The 26,706-nt window shown below is 46.1% G+C and overlaps 1 protein-coding gene across 3 annotated transcripts in view; it reads left to right on the forward strand.

Annotated features, from left to right (window-relative positions):
• PNPLA7 (patatin like phospholipase domain containing 7) overlaps positions 1 to 26,706 on the forward strand; it is a 412,399-nt gene that overhangs the window by 145,699 nt on the left and 239,994 nt on the right. For all 3 annotated transcript variants that reach the window (XM_068248745.1, XM_068248744.1, XM_068248743.1), the window contains 2 exons: positions 924 to 1,001; positions 10,770 to 10,975. In XM_068248745.1, the coding sequence (XP_068104846.1) occupies positions 924 to 1,001; positions 10,770 to 10,975 (284 nt within the window). The remainder of the gene's footprint in view (positions 1 to 923; positions 1,002 to 10,769; positions 10,976 to 26,706) is intronic.

Below are 26,706 nucleotides of genomic sequence, written 5' to 3' on the forward strand. Positions count from 1 at the left end.
TACTTCATCCTACTACCAATTACTGAATCTGAGAGAGCCTAAGCGCTTTTAGTCCTATGGGAGAAAAGCGCTATAGAAATGTTATTGTATTGTATAATGCAATTGCCTAGCGTTTTTTTGCGATCTCACGGTTGAACTGCTGATTTCTCACAATGCTTTGCTGATCACCAGCGAAACGCTCGATTTTTTCGGCCCCGGTAGCGCAGGGGTTAACGCCTACATTAGCGCGGATCCTTTCCTAGATGACGCTTTAATTATCTTGCTTATGAAATGATTTGTGAAACGGATCCCCGATCGGAGCGCGGAGCCGCCTGTAGTAATTACAGTTCCTAGCTGGGTAATTATGTTAAAACAACGGAAGCCTTCAGCGCGATGCTGGCGGCGGCCTCCCACATACGCATCGCCGGGACGTTTCCCGATGTCAGCGCGAGGCAGCAGTGCTTATTATCTTCTAAATATACCGGCCCTGCGATCCCACGTTCCTTCCCCGCATTCTGCCCCAATTCAAGCTGCGCGATCTCCGATGCTCACGTGTGGCCACGTTACACGCGAGGCGTGGAAAAAAAAATACAGAGAAATGCACCCTGTATGTATTTAGAGAGTTTAGCCTGTCTAATTCCCCCTCACCTGTGCCTAATCGCCACTGTAATTTGATCTCTCAGCTGTGTCCACTCAGGAATCTCCTCTGCCTCGGCAGAGCAGCTAATTTGTAAAGACAGGATGTTAACCCTATGCATGCCTCCATGAAAGCAGGAAGTGGACACACTGCAGATTTATTGCAGGGTTTATATCAGCTGTAACAAAAAAAATGTTTTTCTGTATTTTTTAGAACAGAGAGGAAGTTCTGAGTTCTAACACAGGTAGATGTTCTGTATACGCTTTGCTGAGCTTGCTTGTTAATTCCAGGTGATTTTTCTCCGCAGGACCCTTCTCTGCTGAACGGAAGAGTGACCCTACATCAGGTGAAGGGTGGGACCGTCCTGGCCCGACAAGGAGACCCGGTCAGTTCAGATCATCAAACCTTCCAATCAGTAGTCGTAATTTCTTTATTGATGTGCTGAATCTCATGTAGGGATCAATTCATTTGCTTTTCCTTGTCACCTAATGCCCTGATTGCTGGATGAGTGTCCTCTTTCCTCCTGCCTGACTGAACAAAGGCTAAAAGGAAAAGAATGCCAGACTGCGTTATAAGGAATGATTATTTTGCCTCTGCTCTGCTCCATTCTGTTATGTAACCTATTTTCTTTACTCATCATCACCTGAGTCTGATAAACACTGTAATGTCTGTTGACAAATAATTAGAGGCACCACAACAACCTATATTAGAATGCAATGCATTACTCAGAATGCCTAATTCTAGGTTAATTATCCTGTTTTCAGGACCAGAAACACTTCCTATATCCATATATTGCTTTTTATTGGTATGTAGCCCCGCCCTCCCAGTGATGTCACAGCCTAGGCTTTTTAGCTATGCAGCCATCTGCCCCACAGCACTCTAAAGGGCCCATACACTGGTCAATGTTAGCTATCGATTCGAACGAATTGATCGATCGGCCGCAAATCAATGCACATTCGATTGATCCATCAATTTGCAGCTGATTTCAATCAATTTGATCTATCTGACAGGATGGAAAATCTAGGTTGATCTGCTGCTGGCAGCAGATTGATGGCCCATAGAATTGCATCGGATCTAATGGTGCAGTAATGCCTGTTAGAATTTAAGTATGATATGCTTAAGTTTGGAGGCCTCAGTCACTTTACATAACTGGTTTAGTAAAAGGACTTGCTCTGCAGAGTGTCTCTTGGAAAGAAATAGAGGCGTTTCTGGAAGCACCATGTTCAGTAGAACATTGTGCTGTGACTCCACAAGGCCAGAGCACATATCAAGCTCCAGATGTACCGACATCCAGGCCTTGTGGGGTAAACATCAAGTGTTTTCATATTTCCTAAAGGCAGAGGCGGGACAAGGTCCTTCAGCACCCAAGGCTGAGACACCAAAGTGCGCCCTCCCCATCCCTCCCACCCCAGCCATCACACACTGATTGCTATTAGACTAATAGGTGCCCCAGGGCCCCCAACCTCCCCAACACCTTAGTATCTAGTTATCTGGCTTGCAGTCACTGTCATATATCCCCTTTTCTTATTTCTTTCTGCTTCAAACACAATTGGGAATGACAGCTGAATGAATTGTGCACCCCCTCCTACACTGCGCCCTGAGGCTGGAGCCTCTCCAGCCTCTGCCTCGGCCCGGCCCTGCCTAAAGGTAAACAATAGCCAGGGAACAGAAAACAATGTTCTCCTAAGAATAAGGTAACAGGTCATTGGAAAATGGAATTTATCAGTGCATGCACAGTAAAGACTGTGCTTGTCATGCTATCACATGTTCTTATCAGCCAATATCAGGCGATGGGTTATTTAAACATCCCTGCTGGGTGATGTCACATTTAACTCTTTAGTGACTAGTAATATAAAATAGCCAAAAGTAGTATAAAATAGACAACATGGGCTCCAGAGCCCACTTCCAGTTTCCACCTTCTTGCTTCAGACTTCACTTCTACTTTCACTTTACCTCTAGTCAGTAGCGTTCCTACAATAGGGAGCAGAGGGGCGTGGCGCACCTGGTGACAGCCAGCCAGGGGGGTGTCGCCACGACCCCCCATTGTTGCAACAGTGCAATTCAGGAGGGGAAGAGCAGCGCTGGAAGGAGGGGTGACAGGGATAGCGGCGGGGAGGGGGGAAAGATCCCCCCTCCCTCACCTGGGTCCCCTCCTTCCGCCTCTCTTCCCCTCCAAATGACAGCGGGGGCAGCGGGCAACTTACAGGCAGGGCGGGCGGGCAGAGACGACTACTCACTTTACCTCTGCGTTCCAGCAGCTGGAACGCTGGGTCGCCGTCACGTGCCTCTTCTCCGCCTCCAATGCGTGTCACAGCATTGAAGGCGGAGAAGAGGCACGTGACGGCGACGGAGCGCTCCAGCTGCTGGAACGCAGAAGTAAAGTAAGTAGTCTCTGCCCGCCCGCCCTGCCTGTAAGTTGCCCGCTGCCTACGCTGTCATTTGGAGGGGGAGAGAGGCAGAAGGAGGGGTCCCAGGTGAGGGAGGGGGGGATCTTTCCCCCCTCCCCACCGCTGCCCCCACTGCCCCTCCTTCTAGCGCTGCTTCCCCCCTCCTGGAGCAGCTATACTGGGGGCAACTAAACTAGCTATACTGGGGGCAACTAAACTAGCTATACTGGGGGCAAGTAAACTAGCTATACTGGGGGCAACTAAACTAGCTATACTGGGGGCAACTAAACTAGCTATACTGGGGCATCTATACTAGCTATACTGGGGGCATCTATACTAGCTATAGTGGGGGCAGCTATACTAGCTATAATGGGGGCAGCTATACTAGGTATACTGGGGCCAACTATACTAGCTATACTGGGGGCATCTATACTAGCTATACTGGGGGCAACTATACTAGCTATAGTGGGGGCAACTATACTGGGGGCATCTATACTAGCTATACTGGGGCAACTATACTGGGGGCAACTAAACTAGCTATACTGGGGGCATCTATACTAGCTATACTGGGGCAACTATACTAACTATACTGGGGGCAGCTATACTGGGGCAACTATACTAGCTATACTGGGGGCATATATACTAGCTATAGTGTGGGCAGCTATACTAGCTATAATGGGGGCAGCTATACTGGGGGCAGCTATACTAGCTATAGTGGGGGCAACTATACTGGGGGCATCTAAACTATACTGGGGGCATCTATACTAGCTATACTGGGGCAACTATACTAGCTATACATGGGGGCAGCTATACTAGCTATACTGGGGGCAACTATACTAGCTATACTGGGGCAACTATACTGGGGGAAACTAAACTAGCTATACTGGGGGCATCTATACTAGCTATACTGGGGCAACTATACTAACTATACTGGGGGCAGCTATACTGGGGCAACTATACTAGCTATACTGGGGCAACTATACTAGCTATACTGGGACAGCTCTGGGGGCAGCTATACTGGGGCAACTATACTAGCTATACTTGGGGCAGCTATACTGGGGCAACTATACTAGCTATACTGGGGCAACTATACTGGGGGCAACTAAACTAGCTATACTGGGGGCATCTATACTAGCTATACTGGGGCAACTATACTAACTATACTGGGGGCAGCTATACTGGGGCAACTATACTAGCTATACTGGGGCAACTATACTAGCTATACTGGGACAGCTCTGGGGGCAGCTATACTGGGGCAACTATACTAGCTATACTTGGGGCAGCTATACTGGGGCAACTATACTAGCTATACTGGGGCAACTATACTGGGGGCAACTAAACTAGCTATACTGGGGGCATCTATACTAGCTATACTGGGGCAACTATACTAACTATACTGGGGGCAGCTATACTGGGGCAACTATACTAGCTATACTGGGGGCATATATACTAGCTATAGTGTGGGCAGCTATACTAGCTATAATGGGGGCAGCTATACTGGGGGCAGCTATACTGGGGGCAACTATACTAGCTATAGTGGGGGCAACTATACTGGGGGCATCTAAACTATCTATACTGGGGGCATCTATACTAGCTATACTGGGGCAACTATACTAGCTATACATGGGGGCAGCTATACTAGCTATACTGGGGGCAACTATACTAGCTATAGTGGGGGCAACTATACTGGGGGAAACTAAACTAGCTATACTGGGGGCATCTATACTAGCTATACTGGGGCAACTATACTAACTATACTGGGGGCAGCTATACTGGGGCAACTATACTAGCTATACTGGGGCAACTATACTAGCTATACTGGGACAGCTCTGGGGGCAGCTATACTGGGGCAACTATACTAGCTATACTTGGGGCAGCTATACTGGGGCAACTATACTAGCTATACTGCGGGCAACTATACTAGCTATACTGGGGCAGCTCTGGGGGCAGCTATACTAGCTATACTGGGGCTACTATACTAGCTATACTGGGGGCAGCTATACTGGGGGCAACTATACTAGCTAATACTTTAAATTACAGTTAGCTCCGCCTTCATCCGGTCATGACCACGCCCAATTTTTTTGCCGGTTGTGGCCACGCCCTTTTTTAAGGGGGGGGGGGTCTTTTAATACCCAGCACCGGGTGCCAAATGCCCTAGGTACGCCACTGCTTCTAGTCATCTACCTGTATGCTGTATATACGCTATGCAATTAGCATAAATGTACCATAAGAGAAAGGCATAGACCAAGAGCATGGAACACATAAGATTCTACAGACTGATTGCTTTGCTGAGATAACAAAACATGTAACGTAGATAAGATTGCTGCTGAACACATCTGTATATCTGTTTTCCGAATAAACACCTTAACCTTTGAGGACGTCTAAGCAGTTCTATCTCCTGTGCTGTTGCTGTGATGAGTGTCAAGTTATCACACTTACTGTGATATGGTGCCGAACAAAGGTGTAGAGTTGTTGCCCATAGCAACAAACAAATATTTATTACAATGCCATTAGATAGATTTTCAATAGATTTCATTCTGAATCCTATTGGAAATCTGTTCCTAGTATGTGGCACACATCAGATAGATTCCTGTCAGATTCGACCTGACAGGCATCCGACAGAAATCTATCTGATGATCAAATCTGCTGCAAATCTATCAGTGTATGGCCACCTTAAGAGACCTGGTTTTGTTTCTGCTCACTTTGGAACACACAACAAACATTCCACAGGGATGCTCCTTGCCATCAGTAAAGATGTCGCCACCTCTGATAAATGTAGGAATGTAAATAACAGAGCGGAAAAAATGCAAGATCTTGCAGAGATCTTACAGAGATCAGATTAGGGAGGGGGTGGGGTTGGAGTGGGAGGAAAAAACGATCAAAGGACATTTTCTCCCCTTGTTTCTGTGGCTAATCAAGGTATTCTTTCCTACAAATGTAACGAGAATAGCTCAGAACGTGTTCTCTGTAACACTGTAATACAGTCACAGACCCACGCAGCCAATTTCTTCCCGAAGGAACACAAAGTCGTCTGACGTCTTTATGTCGCAACTTGCGACGGAACATTGTGCAGCGAGACGCCGGCTGGGGCCGCTTCCACAAATCCTGTAATATTCTCTCTTAATTAAGCCTCCTCACCCGACATACTGTGCCTTTTAGCACCACAGGCTCTCCGTCCATTGTCTCTCTCTGCGGAGGTCCGCCTTTTACCGCAATGGCTGTTAACCATTTAGTTGCTGCGGGCGTGCCATTGCTGAATGCACAGCTCATGTAACTGAGGAATTCATGAGATTTGAAGTGCTGCAGTATAGATCTTCCACGCCCGACGCAGGCCTGTTACCAGAGCAAATGCGACGTGCGGTGAGACCGCACAGAGTGCCGCCGCGTACGGGGGGAAAAGCATTTTGATGTAGATACGTCGTATTATTAATTTGTATGTTTAAGTTATGAGATCATTATGGATTACTATAAAGCTGCAGTTTTATTGATTAAAGTGGTCTGAAACTCCGACATAACATTCAGGCAGGGAACACACTTGACTGTTTTCGTGCGCGTTTTCTGCACAGAAAAACTGAGAACTCATGTTAATCAATAGGCTAGTCCACACTTACTCTGTTGTTCGCGCGCAGAAAAAAAACTGACATTCTGCATCCTGATTCTGCATATTTTGGCAGTTTTCTGTATCAATTACATCAGCTGCTGTGAGAAAACGCGCGCGTTTTCCTGCATTAAAACACACTTGATGTGCAGAAAAAGTATGCAGAAAAACGCGCGCGGAAAACTGAAAGTCAAGTGTGTTCCCTGCCTCAATGAAAATGTGTTTTCCTACCTTTTATTACTCATACAGTTATCATATTTGCTTTTGTGCATAAGTAATATTGTCTGTTTACAACTTACAAGTTTCCAAAGTGTAGTTTATCGTACCCTGAAAGCTGGCATTACATTTTCTTCAAACTGCTTTTTATTATATATTATATATTATTATTATTATTATTATATATTAACATCTTCTAATGAGCTTTTCTGAACTGTGTGTGTGTGTCTGAAGCACAGAGAGCTCCTTCACTTGTTATACTGTGTTTACACACATTGTAACAAGATTGGAATGTAAACAAATATACTGTTATCTACAGTTTGGATGCAGATTGAAGCTGAATAGCAGGAGAAAGTGCTTTTGTGTAACCATTTCAGTGATGTTCTGCTAAAAATAATTTCTGGGATAGTAGCTTTCAAGCTGTGAGGAATCTTTGAGAGCAAAGTATAAATGCTGGCTTTCAGACCACTTTAAATAAAATCCCGCCGTCCTGCTCTGATAGGTACCGGTATGTGTGTTCGAAATGGGGGAAAAGGGCAAATTAGCCCTTACGGAAAAAAGGGCTGCGATTTGTAGCAAAGGACGATAGCATTGCGGGTGCCGGGAGCTTGCAAAAATGCTAGTTGTGGCATACTGGGCGAAGCACAGAACTGGTAACATGTCCGCAAGCCCCCGCCGCTTGCAATGCTAAAGGGTGCAGACATTTACTTTCACTGCCGCTAATGAGGCGCCTCCGGGCGCTAAAATTTACATTGCTTGGCTTTGCGGCAAAGGGGGGTTAAGGTTCAGGAGGGGATAATGAGGGTCTTAGGGCTAGGCACCACCAGAGGGGGTCTTAGGGCTAGGCACCACCAGGGAGGGGCCGTGGGTCTTAGAGTTAGGCACCACCAGGGGAGGGTTCTGTGTGAGAGTAGGTTAGGTTTAGCCTTAGTAAAATATTGGTAAGGTTAACTCATATTTTACTATCGGAATCCAGCAGTAAAATATTGCTGATTGTAGCGAGATTCTACTAGCGGCAATCCCTGTGGCCTTTTTCGCTGGTGCCTTTTTTCATGTATGCATGTATGTGTACGTTTTGCAGGCAGTTAGCACTTGCTCAGATTTGCATGCATAGGTCCTGCACTCTCTGAGTACCACGCTGCTGCCAGTACTGAATGCCTGCAGTAGCCTGCAGATTCCAAGGGTTTCTATAGGAGCAGCTGACAGGGAACTAGGACCTCACCTCTGCCAGCTGTTCATGTGAACTAGCTCTGAAGCTGTGCAGACACATACCATGGTTGTTGGCAGAGGAGGCTGGTGGGGTATATAGTGGGTCAACCCCCTCTCTGATCCATTTTTGTTCTCACCCACGCCCTCCAGTGCTGAGAAAAGGTATTTTCTGTGGGTCTCTACAAAATGCCAATGTCTTACAGTCCCATAAAGGATTTAAAAGGGTTAATGTGCGGATGATCGGTTCTGCTGAGGGAATTGTTCTTTCCCATCATGCACCACTCCATCAGCCCTCTCCAATCTCCATAGAAACAGAACCCATCACTGTACAGAACTCTGCCTGAACTGTCACCCGAGAGATCAAGTCTCTCTGCAGGGTGCCATTTGTCATAAGGGTGTACCCAGCTTAAAGCCTCATACACACGCAGTACTTAAAGAGACTCCGTAACAAAAAATGCATCCTGTTTTTTATCATCCTACAAGTTCCAAAAGCTATTCTAATGTGTTCTGGCTTACTGCAGCACTTTATACTATCACAGTCTCTGTAATAAATCAATGTATCTTTCCCCTGTCAGACTTGTCGGCCTGTGTCTGGAAGGCTGCCAAGTTCTTCAGTGTTGTGGTTCTGCTATAAACTCCCCCTTCCAGGCCCCTCTATGCACACTGCCTGTGTGTTATTTAGATTAGAGCAGCTTCTCTCTTATCTTTTACAAGCTGGATAAATCGTCCTCTGAGCTGGCTGGGCTTTCACATACTGAGGAATTACAGACAAGGGCAAAGCTGTTTGCAGGAAGAAAAGAGCAGCCTGAAACTTCAGTGCATGAGAGCTGCAGGGGGAAAGAAACACACAAATGATCTCTTGAGATTCAAAAGGAAGGCTGTATACAGCCTGCTTGTGTATGGATGTATTTTTCTATGTGTGGACATACTGTACATCAACCTACTTCCTGTTTTGGTGGCCATTTTGTTTGTTTATTAACAAACTTTTTAAAACTGTTTTTAACCACTTTTAATGCGGCGGGGAGCGGCGAAATTGTGTCAGAGGGTAATAGGAGATGTCCCCTAACGCACTGGTATGTTTACTTTTGTGTGATTTTAACAATACAGATTCTCTTTAAAGTCATTGGGAATCATTAAAAAAAAAAAAAAGCCAGATACTTACCTATGGAGAGGGAAGGCTCTGGGTCCTGTAGGGCCTCCCCTCTCTCCTCCTGGTGCCCTCGTTGCGGCGGCAGCTCCTCCATTTGAATTCCCCGCTGCGGAGGACTTCGGAAGTGTTTGGGAGCCAAGTCCTCCTGAGGACAGGTGGCTCCATACTGCACACGTGCGAGAGGTCGGGGGCAATCTCGCGTATGGAGCGGCCCAGTTTCAGGAGCACTCGGGGTCCCGAAAACCTCTCTTCAGTGGCGGAGAGAGCAGTATTTGACCTAATTGGCTGAATACTGCTATGGGGGAGCCAGCGCTGCAACGGGGACTGGGAGAGGACAGGGAGGGCTCATTAGGACTCAGAGCTTCCCTCTTCTTAGGTAAGTACCTGGGGCTTTTTTTTAACGATTCACATTCACATTAAGTTACAAACAGGCGTGTGTGTACGGCACCCAATAACCCCCGACAACCAACCCTGGAGCCATCTGCCGGAGGAATCTACCCATCCCCAGCAACACCAATTTGCCCCCTCCCCCCTTTATCACCACTATCCTGCCTGACGTGCGTCGCTCACATAGCAACATAGCGTGTCGTCAGCTACACAGCAGAAACGCATGTGTGCAGCCCCACCCAGTGATGTCACCCAAGATGGCCAACATTAGTTGTGAATGTGTTAACCCCCGAAGTCAGACCCTTCCTATGTCTTATAGATGTGCTTCTAATGTGACAATCAGCAGCAGGCAACCTTTTATCTATAGACAATCTGCCCTTCATGTCATTGCTGCAGATCTCTAACCAATCAGCATCTGCCTTGTGAGGTGAATGTCACACTCCTTCCCCATGAGGGCTCTTTCACATCTGAACCCGTTTTTTTGCGTTTTAACGCAAAGTCAAAACTTTGTGTTAACCAAGGTGAATAGACTTTCATTTTACCTTTCACACCCGACGCTGCGTTTTGGTGCTATGGGGTTTAACGTGCCCGGGAGCTTTTAATCAACCGGAGCCGTCGGTTTCCTGTGGGGTGAATTAATAACTACAGCACCGCAACATCCCGACGACACGCCGCAGGCCATTAACGCGCGAGGAGAACGGCCCCTGTACGCGTTCTAGATGTGAAAGAAGCCTGAGTGTTTCTACTGGCTTATAGATCTGATCAGGTGATGCATCCTAGAGATGAAGCAGGCAGCAAGTTTCCCTCCTGCAGATTCTGCAGTTAGGTTTGTTAGGTTTCTGTTCCCCTGCACTCGATGTGATGCACTTTGTTGGCCAACCTCCTTACTTATGTGTGCACCATTTTGGTAGTTGGACTGAGTAACTGCCGTTCAGTGGGTAGTTTTGAAAATAAAGAAAACGCTGAGAATACCTTGTGAGGAGCCAGATTAGTCAAAAACCTTTCAGATCTGTTCGAGTTTTTTTGCCACTGTAAGTGACAGCAACCTCGGAGAAAAGTAATTTATAATGCATTTTAATGTGGGAGAAATGTCCATCTTCTCTGTTCATGTACACATGTATTTTACATTTTTTGCAATAGTGATCCTTTGACATTTGACAGTATTGCTCCGTTAATGCAACATTTTGTATTTCTGATCTCCTTCAGGATGTCAACATACGTTTTGTCATCTCCGGCCTTCTTCATGTGTACCAGAAAAAGATCGATCGGGAAGAGGAGACCTGCCTGTTCATCACACACCCGGGGGAAGTGGTGGGGCAGCTGGCCGTACTCACCGGAGAGCCCCTCATCTTCACCATAAAAGCCAACCGCGACTGTACCTTCCTCTCCATCTCCAAGGGCCACTTCTATGAGTAAGTCTGTCATCCCCAAACCTGAAGCCTTCTCTGGGAGAAACATGGGAGATGCTGGCCAACTTTTTGGAAAAAATATACAGTAAATTGCTTGTATCATGTTGGTCTTTTGACTTTGGTCCTTTAAAGTAAAACTGAAGCCAACGTAAAAATAAAAAGTTAGATCCTCGCTGATGTAGAAGGAAGGCTCTTGATCTCAGAGTATTCCTGGTGCTCTCTCTCTGCTTTTGCTTCTCCATTGTCCCCCCATGAAAGTTATTTGACCGACTGGTCAAATATGCCTTCGGGAGTCCTCGTAAAGGCTTCAGAAGTAGTCACGTCTCCAAGTACTATTGAAGAAGAACGTGTCTGCACTCCACACATGTGAGATAGCACGATCTCGCATGCACAGTACAGATCTCTCTGTTCCCTTGGTCCACCATTGCCCCCCCCATGAAAGTTATTGACCAACTATATATGCCTTCGGGAGTCCTCGTAAAGGCTTTCAAAGTACTCGCGTCCCCAAGTAATTCTGAAGAACGAGTCAGCACTGCGCACATGTGATTGCACGCTCAGGCAACACAGATCCTCCCGTCTTTGGAAGAACACAGGGCGTGAATGGTTCCACAGCCTGCCAAGGAGTTATGAATGCGCAGACTTTCCTAAGGGGCGGGGGCAATTTCGTAATATACTATGAAGTATAATAAGCGGATTACACCAATTACACAAAACACAGTGGTTTAGCTAGAGATTATGGAGCTCCAAAGCAAAACGTTCATGGGACCCTCGGATGTAGCCCTTAAGCAATGCCACCTGCCTCTACCCTATGGATATGAGTTAAATGGGCAATTTACATTCTCCTGCAGAGGGTAGAAAAATACAAAAAAGTTAATGGAGAATACATTAAGTACCAACAGCGCCCCCTATGGTCCAGGGCCCCATGGCAGCTGCTATGGCTATGGCTATGTCTCTACCAAAACATCATGAAACTGACACGTAACGCGGAGTAACATCTGCTTCTTCAGAGTTAAAGAGAATCTGTACTAATATTCTTACACTAAAAAGCATACCATTCTATTTCTTATTTTCTCCTGTGCCCCTATGTGCTGTTTCTGCCACTCTCTGCTGCAATCCTGGCTTGTAATTGCCAGTTTTAGGCAGTGTTTACAAACAAACTAACCAGCTTGTAATAGGCTCACATAAACAGAGTGTGTGAGTCATACAGAGTGTGCAGGGGGCCTGCAGAGGGTGTGTATCGCTTCTATCCAATCACAAGCAGCCCTGCACATTCCACACATTCAAGCCTTAGGCTGGGTCCACACTAGACCCGGTTGCAGGACGGACACTGCAGTCCGGATCAGGGGAAGTACCCACCGTACTGCAAACTGATGAAAGTGCATCAGTTTTGCATCAGTTTCCGTTCAGGTTTTTCCCTGACAGAAAACGTCTCCATCATTAGGAAGGAGTGGGAGGATTTTTTTGGGCCAATCATAAAGCTCAGGCTATCCGTTTTAACATCCGTTTTTTGCCTGTGGAGCTGGAGATGCGTTTTCTCATTGCTTTCACTACCCCTGCGTGTATCCGTGGTCCTGATCCGTTGCGTGAAAATGCAGCAGGTCCGGACCTTCCGTTCAGGTTTTGAAAACGGATCCCCGCAAACGCAGACGGATCCGTTTTTTTACTTGGGTGAGGCTGGCTGCTATTTTCAACATTAGTATCCGGGACTCCGTTTTGTCATCAGGTTTGAAAAACGCAGCCACGGATACGTTTCCGGACCTAGAGTGGACTGGCTTTTAGCCCGACAGACAGGACAGAGGAAAGGAGATACGATTTATTACAGAGACAGTGCAATTAGGAAAGGCTGCAGTAAGCCAGAGCACATTAGAACAGGCATAGGAACTTATAGGATAGAAGAACTAAGGCTGAAAAATTTGTTACAGAGTCTCTTTAAGTACTGTATTTTTTGGACTATAAGACTCACCTTTTCTCCACCCAAAATTGGGGGAAAAAAGTTGCTGTGTCTTATAGTCCAAATGCAGGGAGTTCCTTACTTGTGAACGCCTGCCAATGGGAGGGGAACAGGAAGCAAGCTGATGTAAAAGTTTATCCAGCCAAGGATCAAGGCAGGCTGCAGATCGAGGTCAGCACTAGGTGAAGTTGGTGCAGACAGAGTTCAGTCAAAATCAAGTTTAGGCCAAGGCAGAGTCAAACAAGTTGGGCCATGATTGGAAGACAGATTAACTGCAGAGTGACTGGGACAAAGGCAGTAATGAGCTGCAGAAGATATAGCAGTGAACTGCTTTCCCACCAGTGAGGCCTGCCCCTTTCCTGCACATTTGTGGGCTAAAGCAAACCGTGTCTTTTTCGGGAAAGGCACGTTAACCGCCCACGCATGCCTTAGGCCCAGTTCACACTTGCGTTGAAGTGGCAAATGCATCCATGAAAACTGATCTGATCACCGGTTGATCAGATCAGTTTTCACTTAGTTTCTGTTCCGCTGCTTCCGCTCCATTTCCCCACATCCCCTCCCTGCCCCCCTCCGACCCCAAAGTATATTTTTCTATTTAGAACGGTCCATTTCTTCACTAGTCTCATTGCCCCCATCGCAGTGCTTCAGCTTCCATTTCCGTTCCACTGGGCTCAGCAGTCCGGAAAAATTGTTGCAGCAGGGAAGCTTGTGCTCCGTTCAGCGGATTGTGCGGAACGGATCGGTTTGAATGGATGGATGTGAACGGAATCCATAGGTTAACACTGGATCTGTTCCCATACGATCCGCTCCCTTCCGGTCCGGGAACGGACCGTTTATGAACTCTAATGTGAACCGGGCCTGAGAGGTGACAAGTGGCACTGTGGGCACACAGAGGAACGTATAGAAGCCTAGGATGCCAGCACACACTACTTCCGCTACCTGGCATATGTCACTGGACATGCAGAGCACAGAAATGGAAAGGACAAATCCAGCAATGATTTTATCGCTTGGGTTACCACAGTGAACAATCTTGACAAGTGCCATTTTTTTTTCTTCACGCATCAGACAGTGTTGCCATTCAATCCTCCCTGGACATGCAGCGCAGCACATCGCAGGAATGGTACAGCAAATCTGTTAGACTGCACTGCTAGGGATGGGTCTGTTGTAGTGTGAACTAAATGTAAGCCAATCAAAGGCATCGGTCGACTCGGCAATCGGGCATGCTTGCTGTGCCACGGTTTTTCGAATTGGATGGTCAATCGGGCCGCAAAATCCATAGACCTATGCCACCTTTACTCACACGGCCATACATTGGTGAGTTTAATTCTCCTATTTTCCTTTAAATCATACCTCAAAGTGAACCTCCGGACTAAAAATCTACTCAGCAGAGCTGAAAAGGCTTGGTGTTTCTTTAACAGTTTCACAGCATCAGAACTTTGTTTTTCTTACCAAAGCATCATTTCTAGCTGCATTTTTAGCTAAGCTCCACCCATCAAAGAAAAAAAAGCCCGGGCTTTTTTTCCCCTGATGCTGTGCAGAGCATGATGGAAATTCCTATGTTGTTAACGTTGCCTATCAACTGGGAGATGTGCTCAGGACACAGGACAGTTGGAACTGTGTCTTATGCTCCCTGTCACCTCCTTTCAACCAAAAAGATGGCTGCCATCATGAAATCAAACATTTGTCTGTTCTTTTAAAACCGTGTGGGTAAGAGAATATATTACCTATCTATTTTAATTAACATAACTAATGTAACTTAATGACAGTATGTTTGTTTAGGCTGGAGTTCCTCTTTAAAGAGAACCAGAGATGTAGCACCCTCTTGTAATTTACCTTATAAATCAGTGGGAACATGACAGTAAACACCTAATCTGCTCTTTGTTTCATTGTTCTCTGTTTAATCTGACTGTTATCACCTCTGATAAGAATCCCCGACTGAGCACTCAGTCTAGCTTTGCTACGGAATGATTATAGCTGAGTCTGTCTTCTCTGGTGTCTTTTCAAGCCCAAGCCTGCCCCCTTGTGGCTCTGCTATAATGACTCAGCTATATTTATTCCCTGCAAAGCCAGACTGAATGCTCAGTCCGGGATTCTTATCACAGCTGATAAGACGCTTTTAGCAGTGAGGATGAAACAGAGCAGGGTAGGCAGTTTCTCTAATGTTCTTACTGATATATATGGTAAAATACACAAGGGTGCTTTGTCTCTGGTTCCCTTTAAAGGACATCCGAGGTCAAAATGAACTGATTAGAACAACAATTGTATATATCCTCCTTCTCCTAAATCCTTTTTTTAGATATCCCACAGTTTTATTTTATATTTAAATATAGTTTTTTTTTAAGTTTTTACTGTTTCATTGTCTCTGCTCAATGACACCTTCATTGAAATATGCCAGAGGTCAAATATATAAATTATTGACCCTTTTTATCTCTTTCCTGCTCTCAGAAGCCATTTACTGACAGAAAAGTGTTTTATGGCTGTAATTACTTATCAGTGAGGGTTCTGCTATAGTCTGACCCAGTCCCGACCCGGACAGAAACTGTAATTTTATACTTAATTTTTACCTCTTTCAGACAGAGAAAGAAAAAAAGGAACACAACATAGTTATTTGTATGCTAGGCACTGTACATACACATGTCTGTCTCATCATGTCACATGTCAGTTCGGGTATCCTTTAAAGAAAATCATTTCTTTGTTACAGCTAATACCAATCTTCACTGTTCCTACTTCCTTCTTTCATGGAAGCAGACATTGGGTTAACCATCCTGTGTTTACAAACAGCCAGCTGACACAGCTACAAGATCACATTACACTTTTTATTAGTCAGGGGGAATTAGCCAGGCTAAACTCTCTAAATACATACAGGGTGCATTTCTCTGTTTTCCTTCTGTCCTGTGCAAGAGTTCAGGTCCACTTTAAGACCGAATACCAGGAGAGCAGGCTGAGCATTAGCTCTCCATTTCAGGATTCGCACCTTTCGCTTTTATTTACCCGCGAGTCCCGGGCCGCTGGGAGCCGCTCGCTGCGTGTATAAAAGATGACGCTGTCTTGTGGCGGGCGTCACATGTGACATAATGAGAGCAGCACTGGTTAGTGGTCTCCAGGCGTATCGCTTGATTAATCAGGAGCAGGTAGAGATAGCTAAATATAGACAGACCACCTCGGGGCTGCCCTACATTCCATCCCCATACAGGCGCCAGCGGGAATCTGTCAGCAACGCTAGGCAAATACCATGCGACAGCACCAGGCCCGCCAAACACGAGCCGCTTCACATTTCATTGCTGGAAATATCGGCAGCACCAGGCCCGCCAAACACGAGCCGATTCACGTTTCATTGCTGGAAATATCGGGGTTTTATTTTGTGTTTCGTCCGATTTATCACTTGTCTAAAGGGACCCATACACCTAACGATTTTCCCGCAGATATACGGCCGGTTCAATCACAGTGATCGAATCGGCCGTGAAATCGCCGTGCAAACCGCGGACCGAACGATCGATTTCCGTACGAAATCAATCGTTCCCGTCGATCCGTCCGTGCGGAAGATTTTTCTCGATCGCCGGCGGGTCGGGAGTGCGTCGATAGCGGCGTTCGAATGCCCTAAGACCGACGCAATACAGCGGGTATACATTACCTGTTCCGCCCAACGCGAGTCCCCTGGTCCCCGCTGTCTTCTTTCCGCGCTGGGTTCCGGACCGGCTGCAGCTACACAGAACTTCCTGTCCCAGCAGGAAGTTTAAAAAGTAGAGCGCCCTCTACTGTTTAAACTTCCCCTGGACAGGAAATTCAGTAGCTGCAGGAACGGTCTGGAGCCCGGAGCGGAGAAGAAGACAGCGGGGACCAGGGGACTCATGCCGGCCGTAACAGGTAATGTTTAGCTGGCGGGGGGAGGGGCAGCGGCAGCTCCACAGATTGTGATCGGTTTCAGGCTGAAATCGTTTCACAATCGGTTTGCAGTTAAGGCAGCCATACGATCCCTCTCTGATCAGATTCGATCAGAGAGGGATCCATCTGTCGGTTGAATCTGATGGCAAATCGACCAGTGTATGGCCACCTTAAGTTCAGCCACTGTGTTTTCTTCTTTTTTTTTGTTCTTTTTCTTTTTCTTTTTTTTTGTAATCTTCAGTCAATACAGCATTATTTCAAGTTAAAGGGGACCTGAAATGAGAGGGATATGGAGGCTGACGTGTTTATTACCTTTTAAACAATGCACATTGCCTGGCTGTCCTGCTGATCCTCTGCCTGTAATAATTTTAGCCATCGACCCTGAACAAGCATGCAGATCAGATAGCACGATTGGGGAAAGAGGCGCCCAGAGGTGTATAAAACTAGGTTAAAAACACTAAAATCGAGAAAGGGGAGGTGGCTTACCTCAATGAGGACAGTCACATATGGAAATAAAATGTATAGGCATGGGCAACGCGTTTCGTGGATCTAAGCCCACTTCCTCAGGCCAATACCATGCCGAAGGGATTGATAGCCAAGGTTTTGAGCGCCTCAACCTTGGCAATCATTCCCTTTGGAAATCCCTTCGGTACTGTATTGACTTGAGGAAGTGGGCTTAGATCCACGAAATGCTTTGCCCATGCTAATACATTTTATTGACTTATGTGACTGTCGTTATTGAGATAAGCCACCTCCCTTTTCTCGAATTTAGTGCTTTTAATCTAGTTTTATACACCTCTGGGCGCCTCTTTCCCTCATAGTGCTGTTAACATTCCCCAACTCTCGAGTTTAGAGGGGTCCTACCAAGCCCCACATGGTGGTTACCATTGTGGAGGCGAGCAAATGTTCTGCGTCTAGCCCATTGGTAAAGAAGATCAAAGAAATGCAAACTCTTCCGAGTTGATGCAAATTCATGCAACATTTTATGCAAGTGTATGCAGTTTGAAAATGGACCAATCAATTTAAACCAAATCTCCTCCTTGGAGCTCAAGTACAGCTCACCTTAATAAGGTAGCGTATGCCGGTGCACTTTCTCTGCAGGTCCACCACTCCTGCCAAACGAAAACTTCACCACTATAGAGAAAGGCACTCCACAGGCTCAAACTTGCGTTTGTGGTTTATTGAGCAGGACAGGAAGGGTCAGGAGACTCGTAACATGTAGTGTGTCTTGCTCAATAAACCACAAACGCAAGTTTGAGCCTGTGGAGTGCCTTTTTCTATAGTGGCGAACCAATCAATTTAAACCCAGGTTTAAATTGATTGGTCCTTTTTCAAGTGGCATATATTTGCATAAAAATTGCATAATTTCAGGAGTATTTGCATCTCATTAATCATCCCTACCCATTGGACACCCCTAGTGGAGCCGGGTAAATATCTCCACCTGCCTAAAGTGTTCGGTTGCCCCTCCTGTCTAGCTCTATACTTGTATTCCTTCATTTGAACATTGCTACAGATATTGCGCTATTAGGGCTACTGTTGTCTCTGTTCTTTTTCAAGGTGCCCAGACCCCTCTCCCCCCCCCATACTTTAATGCAGATCACATGTTTCTGACTGAAGTCTGACTGGATTGGCTGCATGCTTGTTTCAGGTGTATGATTCAGACACTACTGTGCCAGAGAGATCAGGAGGATAGCCGGGCAACTGGTATTGTTGGAATTATGTCTCGATCCACCCCTCAGCGCTGCCTGGGGGGGGGGGGCGGCGTGGCGGGTAGCGACGAGCGGCGGCGATTGTAGTATGCACGCAGCTAGCAAAGTGCTAGCTGCGTGCAATAAAAAAAAAATTATGCAAATCGGCCCAGCGGGGCCTGAGAAATCTTCCTGCGCAGGTTACCCGAGCTGAGCTTGGTATAACCGGCAAGGAGGTTAAGTAACAAGACAACATACTCTGTACAGTGCGGTGGAAGATACAAGCGCTATATAAATACTAAATTATCATAATCATGCCCTCCAGCTCCTCACCTGTGTGCCTGAATATTACTTATGGTCATACATTACTCCAATTGTGGTATCTGTATCCTGCAGGTTTGAGGATAATAATTGAATCTAGCAGAGATCGATGTCCCAACTTGACCTCCCAATTTGGTTTGGAATGATCAACCTGGCATGCTGAAAAGATCTTGCTCAAAAGGGCTCAGGAGGGTGCCTGGCGATAGCGGGCATTCTACTTCCTGACAACTGACGGACCCCAATAAACAATACCTATTGCCTGGCAGCCCTGCTGATCTCTCTGGCAGCAGTAGTGTCTGAATCACACACCTGAAACAAGCATGCAGCTAATCCAGTCACACTTCTGATCTGCGTGCTTGTTCAGGGACTGTGGTTACAGCTAGTAGAGGCAGAGGATCAGCATGACAGCCAGTCAAAACTCTTACAAAATGAGCTGCATGCTTGTTTCAGGTGTGTGATTCAGACACTACTGCAGCCGAAGAGATCAGCAGGATGCCAGGCAACTGGTATTGCTTAAAGAGACTCTGTAAAGAAAAAAAATTCCCTCTGGGAGATACTTACCTCGGGAGGGGGAGCTTCAGGGACCCAATGAGGCTTCCCCGAGCTCTGAAGAAGCAGGAATCCAGCGCTGGCTCCCCCGAATCCTCCCTTGACAAGCTGTAATATATTTACCTCTCCGGGATCCAGCGCAGGCGCAGTAGTGGGAAAAGGTTCAAAACGCTCTACCCCCTTTAGACTAAACAGCAGGTGCAGGATCAATGGAGCCAGACCAGTCCGGAAATATGCACAAAAGGATCCGCAAACCAAATGCTGGTAGAAGGTGCTGTAGTCGTTTTATTCAGTAAATTCCAGATGACATAGCAATAAAACCACAAGGTTCAGCTGGACAGGAAATTCAGTAGCTGCAGGAACGGTCTGGAGCCCGGAGCGGAGAAGAAGACAGCGGGGACCAGGGGACTCATGCCGGCCGTAACAGGTAATGTTTAGCTGGCGGGGGGAGGGGCAGCGGCAGCTCCACAGATTGTGATCGGTTTCAGGCTGAAATCGTTTCACAATCGGTTTGCAGTTAAGGCAGCCATACGATCCCTCTCTGATCAGATTCGATCAGAGAGGGATCCATCTGTCGGTTGAATCTGATGGCAAATCGACCAGTGTATGGCCACCTTAAGTTCAGCCACTGTGTTTTCTTCTTTTTTTTTGTTCTTTTTCTTTTTCTTTTTTTTTGTAATCTTCAGTCAATACAGCATTATTTCAAGTTAAAGGGGACCTGAAATGAGAGGGATATGGAGGCTGACGTGTTTATTACCTTTTAAACAATGCACATTGCCTGGCTGTCCTGCTGATCCTCTGCCTGTAATAATTTTAGCCATCGACCCTGAACAAGCATGCAGATCAGATAGCACGATTGGGGAAAGAGGCGCCCAGAGGTGTATAAAACTAGGTTAAAAACACTAAAATCGAGAAAGGGGAGGTGGCTTACCTCAATGAGGACAGTCACATATGGAAATAAAATGTATAGGCATGGGCAACGCGTTTCGTGGATCTAAGCCCACTTCCTCAGGCCAATACCATGCCGAAGGGATTGATAGCCAAGGTTTTGAGCGCCTCAACCTTGGCAATCATTCCCTTTGGAAATCCCTTCGGTACTGTATTGACTTGAGGAAGTGGGCTTAGATCCACGAAATGCTTTGCCCATGCTAATACATTTTATTGACTTATGTGACTGTCGTTATTGAGATAAGCCACCTCCCTTTTCTCGAATTTAGTGCTTTTAATCTAGTTTTATACACCTCTGGGCGCCTCTTTCCCTCATAGTGCTGTTAACATTCCCCAACTCTCGAGTTTAGAGGGGTCCTACCAAGCCCCACATGGTGGTTACCATTGTGGAGGCGAGCAAATGTTCTGCGTCTAGCCCATTGGTAAAGAAGATCAAAGAAATGCAAACTCTTCCGAGTTGATGCAAATTCATGCAACATTTTATGCAAGTGTATGCAGTTTGAAAATGGACCAATCAATTTAAACCAAATCTCCTCCTTGGAGCTCAAGTACAGCTCACCTTAATAAGGTAGCGTATGCCGGTGCACTTTCTCTGCAGGTCCACCACTCCTGCCAAACGAAAACTTCACCACTATAGAGAAAGGCACTCCACAGGCTCAAACTTGCGTTTGTGGTTTATTGAGCAGGACAGGAAGGGTCAGGAGACTCGTAACATGTAGTGTGTCTTGCTCAATAAACCACAAACGCAAGTTTGAGCCTGTGGAGTGCCTTTTTCTATAGTGGCGAACCAATCAATTTAAACCCAGGTTTAAATTGATTGGTCCTTTTTCAAGTGGCATATATTTGCATAAAAATTGCATAATTTCAGGAGTATTTGCATCTCATTAATCATCCCTACCCATTGGACACCCCTAGTGGAGCCGGGTAAATATCTCCACCTGCCTAAAGTGTTCGGTTGCCCCTCCTGTCTAGCTCTATACTTGTATTCCTTCATTTGAACATTGCTACAGATATTGCGCTATTAGGGCTACTGTTGTCTCTGTTCTTTTTCAAGGTGCCCAGACCCCTCTCCCCCCCCCATACTTTAATGCAGATCACATGTTTCTGACTGAAGTCTGACTGGATTGGCTGCATGCTTGTTTCAGGTGTATGATTCAGACACTACTGTGCCAGAGAGATCAGGAGGATAGCCGGGCAACTGGTATTGTTGGAATTATGTCTCGATCCACCCCTCAGCGCTGCCTGGGGGGGGGGGGCGGCGTGGCGGGTAGCGACGAGCGGCGGCGATTGTAGTATGCACGCAGCTAGCAAAGTGCTAGCTGCGTGCAATAAAAAAAAAATTATGCAAATCGGCCCAGCGGGGCCTGAGAAATCTTCCTGCGCAGGTTACCCGAGCTGAGCTTGGTATAACCGGCAAGGAGGTTAAGTAACAAGACAACATACTCTGTACAGTGCGGTGGAAGATACAAGCGCTATATAAATACTAAATTATCATAATCATGCCCTCCAGCTCCTCACCTGTGTGCCTGAATATTACTTATGGTCATACATTACTCCAATTGTGGTATCTGTATCCTGCAGGTTTGAGGATAATAATTGAATCTAGCAGAGATCGATGTCCCAACTTGACCTCCCAATTTGGTTTGGAATGATCAACCTGGCATGCTGAAAAGATCTTGCTCAAAAGGGCTCAGGAGGGTGCCTGGCGATAGCGGGCATTCTACTTCCTGACAACTGACGGACCCCAATAAACAATACCTATTGCCTGGCAGCCCTGCTGATCTCTCTGGCAGCAGTAGTGTCTGAATCACACACCTGAAACAAGCATGCAGCTAATCCAGTCACACTTCTGATCTGCGTGCTTGTTCAGGGACTGTGGTTACAGCTAGTAGAGGCAGAGGATCAGCATGACAGCCAGTCAAAACTCTTACAAAATGAGCTGCATGCTTGTTTCAGGTGTGTGATTCAGACACTACTGCAGCCGAAGAGATCAGCAGGATGCCAGGCAACTGGTATTGCTTAAAGAGACTCTGTAAAGAAAAAAAATTCCCTCTGGGAGATACTTACCTCGGGAGGGGGAGCTTCAGGGACCCAATGAGGCTTCCCCGAGCTCTGAAGAAGCAGGAATCCAGCGCTGGCTCCCCCGAATCCTCCCTTGACAAGCTGTAATATATTTACCTCTCCGGGATCCAGCGCAGGCGCAGTAGTGGCTCTTTCCTTCGGACTAGGTGGAAATAGCCGAAGCCGATCGTATCCGCTCTCTGCACAGAGGCAAAAGGACTCACTCCTGCGCAGTACAGCGGATCAATCAGGTTCGGCTATTTCCACCTTAACCCGAATGTAGAGCGGCTAGTGTGCCTGGGCTGGATCCTGGAGAGGTAAATATTTACCTCGACGCACTTCGGGGGACCCAGGCAGGCTAACGGAGGGACGGAGGAGGACGGGGGAAGGCTTGTTAGGATCCAGAGGATCCACTTTAGACTGTGGATCTGCAGCTGCTCCCCATCCGCTGCCAATCGATACCTTTCATCTTGAATGATCGATCAATTCAATTGATATCAGCTGACAATTGATTGGTCGATTGATCGAGGCAGCCACTGCAGTGATTTCTTGCAGATTCGGTTAGAGATTGAATTGCGCGGATATCAATGGGAAAAATCGATATGTGTATGGTCACCCTAGCTGTATGGTGATCCTTGAAGGGTCAAGCTGGCCATAAGAAAAGACAAATAACATTTATATTGCACTTTTATCTTTCGGACTCAAAGCAACAGAGATGCAACCACTAGGGCGCGCTCTACAGGCAGTAGCAGCTTTAGGGAGTCTTGCCCAAGGTCTCCTCACTGAATAGGTAATGGCTTACTGAACAGGAAGAGACGGAAGTGAAACCCTGGTCCCCTGTGTCAGAGGCAGAGCCCTTAAAGGAAACCAAGTGCCACTTTTTTTCCCTGGTTTCTAAAAGCTAAAGGGGCTGCCATGTTCCCCACTCCCCTTCTAGCTGTCCATCATCTATCCAGGGGAAAATGTAAAGATAGCATCTGTGACTTCTCATAAGTTTTTGAAGCAAGGTGCCCTATGCCCCCCCACCTAACCCCGCTGATGAAAGCTTTTGTTTGCTCTCTGCTAATGTGTGCAATAAAATAATTACCTCAGTACTTATTTGTCTGAAATTTCTGCGGTCAAGGAAGGCCTCGGAAGTAGAGTAAGGCCCCGTTTACACTTAATCAGCTGCTCTCAGTTACAACTGAAAGGACAACTGATTTTCAAAGTAATGCCCATGTTTTCCTATGGCACAGTTCACATTATATGTGTTGTAACTGAAATCTTTTTCAAAATGCACTGCTATGGAGAAGAAGAAAAAAAAACACGTACCAACTGATTAAGTGTAAACGGGGCCTTATAAGACCCTCTGCTAAACTTTTAAATGAGGTAAAATTATTTTTTATGAATGAGCCACATTGTTGGTATGCATTATTAATTTGCTATTGAGATGCCCTGGAGGCTAAAAATGGTGCTGGCTTCACTTTAACCAGTACACTATCCAGCCCCACCCCCATCTAACGCCAGTGGACCTCACAGGGTTAAACACCACTATTTTCAGTCACTTTCCACCGCCTCATCCACACGCATTTCATTAGTCTGCGGTAATTGAGGAGCGCAGTAAATCGCTGAGCGAGGCGGCCTCTGATTGCCGAGCACCTGGCGGCCGGGAATGATAAGTGTTGCTGGTGTTGACATGGCCTAGTTTCCTGTCCCCTCTCCTCTGTATGAATAATGCAGAGTGTGTCTCTGCTGATCAGTAACTTCATCCTTTCTGTACACCCCGAAGTGCCACCACTGATGAGAAATAACCAGCTGAGAATCGGCAGACACATCATGTGCCGCTCTAACCTAAAATAACTGGGGTTTATATAACATGTACCTGCTCTCTGTGCAATACACATGCTGACACTGTTTAAAGGACACCTGAAGTGAGAGCTATATGGAGGCTGACACATTTATTTCCTTTTAAAGTCGATCCGAGATAAACTTTTACTCATTACATTATTGTGTTCCTTTCATATAGTTTACTTATTTGTTATGTTTTAATACTCCAGTTCCCTATAAACTAAACAAGCCACGCCCACAGCTCCTCTAGAGTGCCTTGGCACTGTAGCAAGGGCTTATGGGAGCTCAGTCTGGGCAGGAGGAGGAGAAGGTTACTAGCCAGAGATTTTAGAGGCAGAGATGAGGTGGGAGGAGGAGAGGGGACTGAATTTGTCACATTACACACAGGCAAGCTGATAGCATCTCCAGCCCTCAGCCTGTGACAAACAGAACATGGCTGCCCTCATTGTATCACAGGAATAAATAATCATATACTGTTGAAGCTGTTTGCAGCTAGGTTTGCTAAACTTTAGATAAGATATATAGAAAAGTTACTTGTTCTAGTTAGTTTTTCATCTCGGATCCGCTTTAAAGAGAATCTGTACTAAAAAAAAAAAACCCCTCTAAGGGATACATTTTCCCCTGGATAGATGATGGGCAGCTAGAAGGGGAGTGGGGAACATGGCAGCTCCTATAGCTTTTAGAAACCAGGGGAAAAAAAGTGGCACTTGGTTTCCTTTAAGGGCTCTGCCTCTGACACAGGGGACCAGGGTTTCACTTCACAGCTAGGGTGACCATACACATATCGATTTTTTCCGTTGATATCTGCGCAATTTTTGGGCAAGACTCCCTAAAGCTGCTACTGCCTGTAGAGCGCTCCCTAGTGGCTGCATCTCTGTTGCTTTGAGTCAGACGGGTGAAAAGCGCAATATACAGGATCTCAAAAAATTAGCATATTGTGATAAAGTTCATTATTTTCTGTAATGTGCTGATAAACATTAGACTTTCATATATTTTAGATTCATTACACACAACTGAAGTAGTTCAAGCCTTTTATTGTTTTAATATTGATGATTTTGGCATACAGCTCATGAAAACCCAAAATTTCTATCTCACAAAATTAGCATATTTCATCCGACCAATAAAAGAAAAGTGTTTTTGAAACAAAAAAGGTCAACCTTCAAATAATTATGTTCAGTTATGCACTCAATACTTGGTCGGGAATCCTTTTGCAGAAATGACTGCTTCAATGCGGCGTGGCATGGAGGCAATCAGCCTGTGGCACTGCTCAGGTGTTATGAAGGCCCAGGATGCTTCGATAGCTGCCTTAAGCTCATCCAGAGTGTTGGGTTTTGCGTCTCTCAACTTTCTCTTCACAATATCCCTCAGATTCTCTATGGGGTTCAGGTCAGGAGAGTTGGCAGGCCAATTGAGCACAGTAATACCATGGTCAGTAAACCATTTACCAGTGGTTTTGGCACTGTGAGCAGGTGCCAGGTCGTGCTGAAAAATGAAATCTTCATCTCCATAAAGCTTTTCAGCAGATGGAAGCATGAAGTGCTCGAAAATCTCCTGATAGCTAGCTGCATTGACCCTGCCCTTGATAAAACACAGTGGACCAACACCAGCAGCTGACATGGCACCCCAGACAATTACTGACTGTGGGTACTTGACACTGGACTTCAAGCATTTTGGCATTTCCCTCTCCCCAGTCTTCCTCCAGACTCTGGCACCTTGATTTCCGAATGACATGTAAAAGTTGCTTTTATCCGAAAAAAGTACTTTGGACCACTGAGCAACAGTCCAGTGCTGCTTCTCTGTAGCCCAGGTCAGGCGCATCTACCGCGGTTTCTGGTTCAAAAGTGGGTTCATGCTTCCATCTGCTGAAAAGCTTTATGGAAATGAAGATTTCATTTTCAGCACGACCTGGCATCTGCTCACAGTGCTAAAACCACTGGTAAATGGTTTTCTGACCATGGTATTACTGTGCTCAATTGGCCTGCCAACTCTTCTGACCTGAACCCCATAGAGAATCTGTGGGATATTGTGAAGAGAAAGTTGAGAGACGCAAGACCCAACACTCTGGATGAGCTTAAGGCCGCTATCGAAGCATCCTGGGCCTCTATAACACCTGAGCAGTGCCACAGGCTGATTGCCTCCATGCCACGCCGCATTGAAGCAGTCATTTCTGCAAAAGGATTCCCGACCAAGTATTGAGTGCATAACTGAATATAATTATTTGAAGGTTGACTTTTTTTGTTTCAAAAACACTTTTCTTTTATTGGTCGGATGAAATATGCTAATTTTTTTAGATAGGAATTTGGGGTTTTCATGAGCTGTAGGCCAAAATCATCAATAAGAAAAACAATAAAAGGCTTGAACTACTTCAGTTGTGTGTAATGAATCTAAAATATATGAAAGTCTAATGTTTATCAGTACATTACAGAAAATAATGAACTTTATCACAATATGCTAATTTTTTGAGAAGATCCTGTAAATGTTGTTTGTCTATTCTTATGGCCAGCTTG

Source organism: Hyperolius riggenbachi, chromosome 8 (assembly GCF_040937935.1).
Source record: "Hyperolius riggenbachi isolate aHypRig1 chromosome 8, aHypRig1.pri, whole genome shotgun sequence".
In the NCBI taxonomy this organism is placed as follows: Eukaryota; Metazoa; Chordata; class Amphibia; order Anura; family Hyperoliidae; genus Hyperolius; species Hyperolius riggenbachi.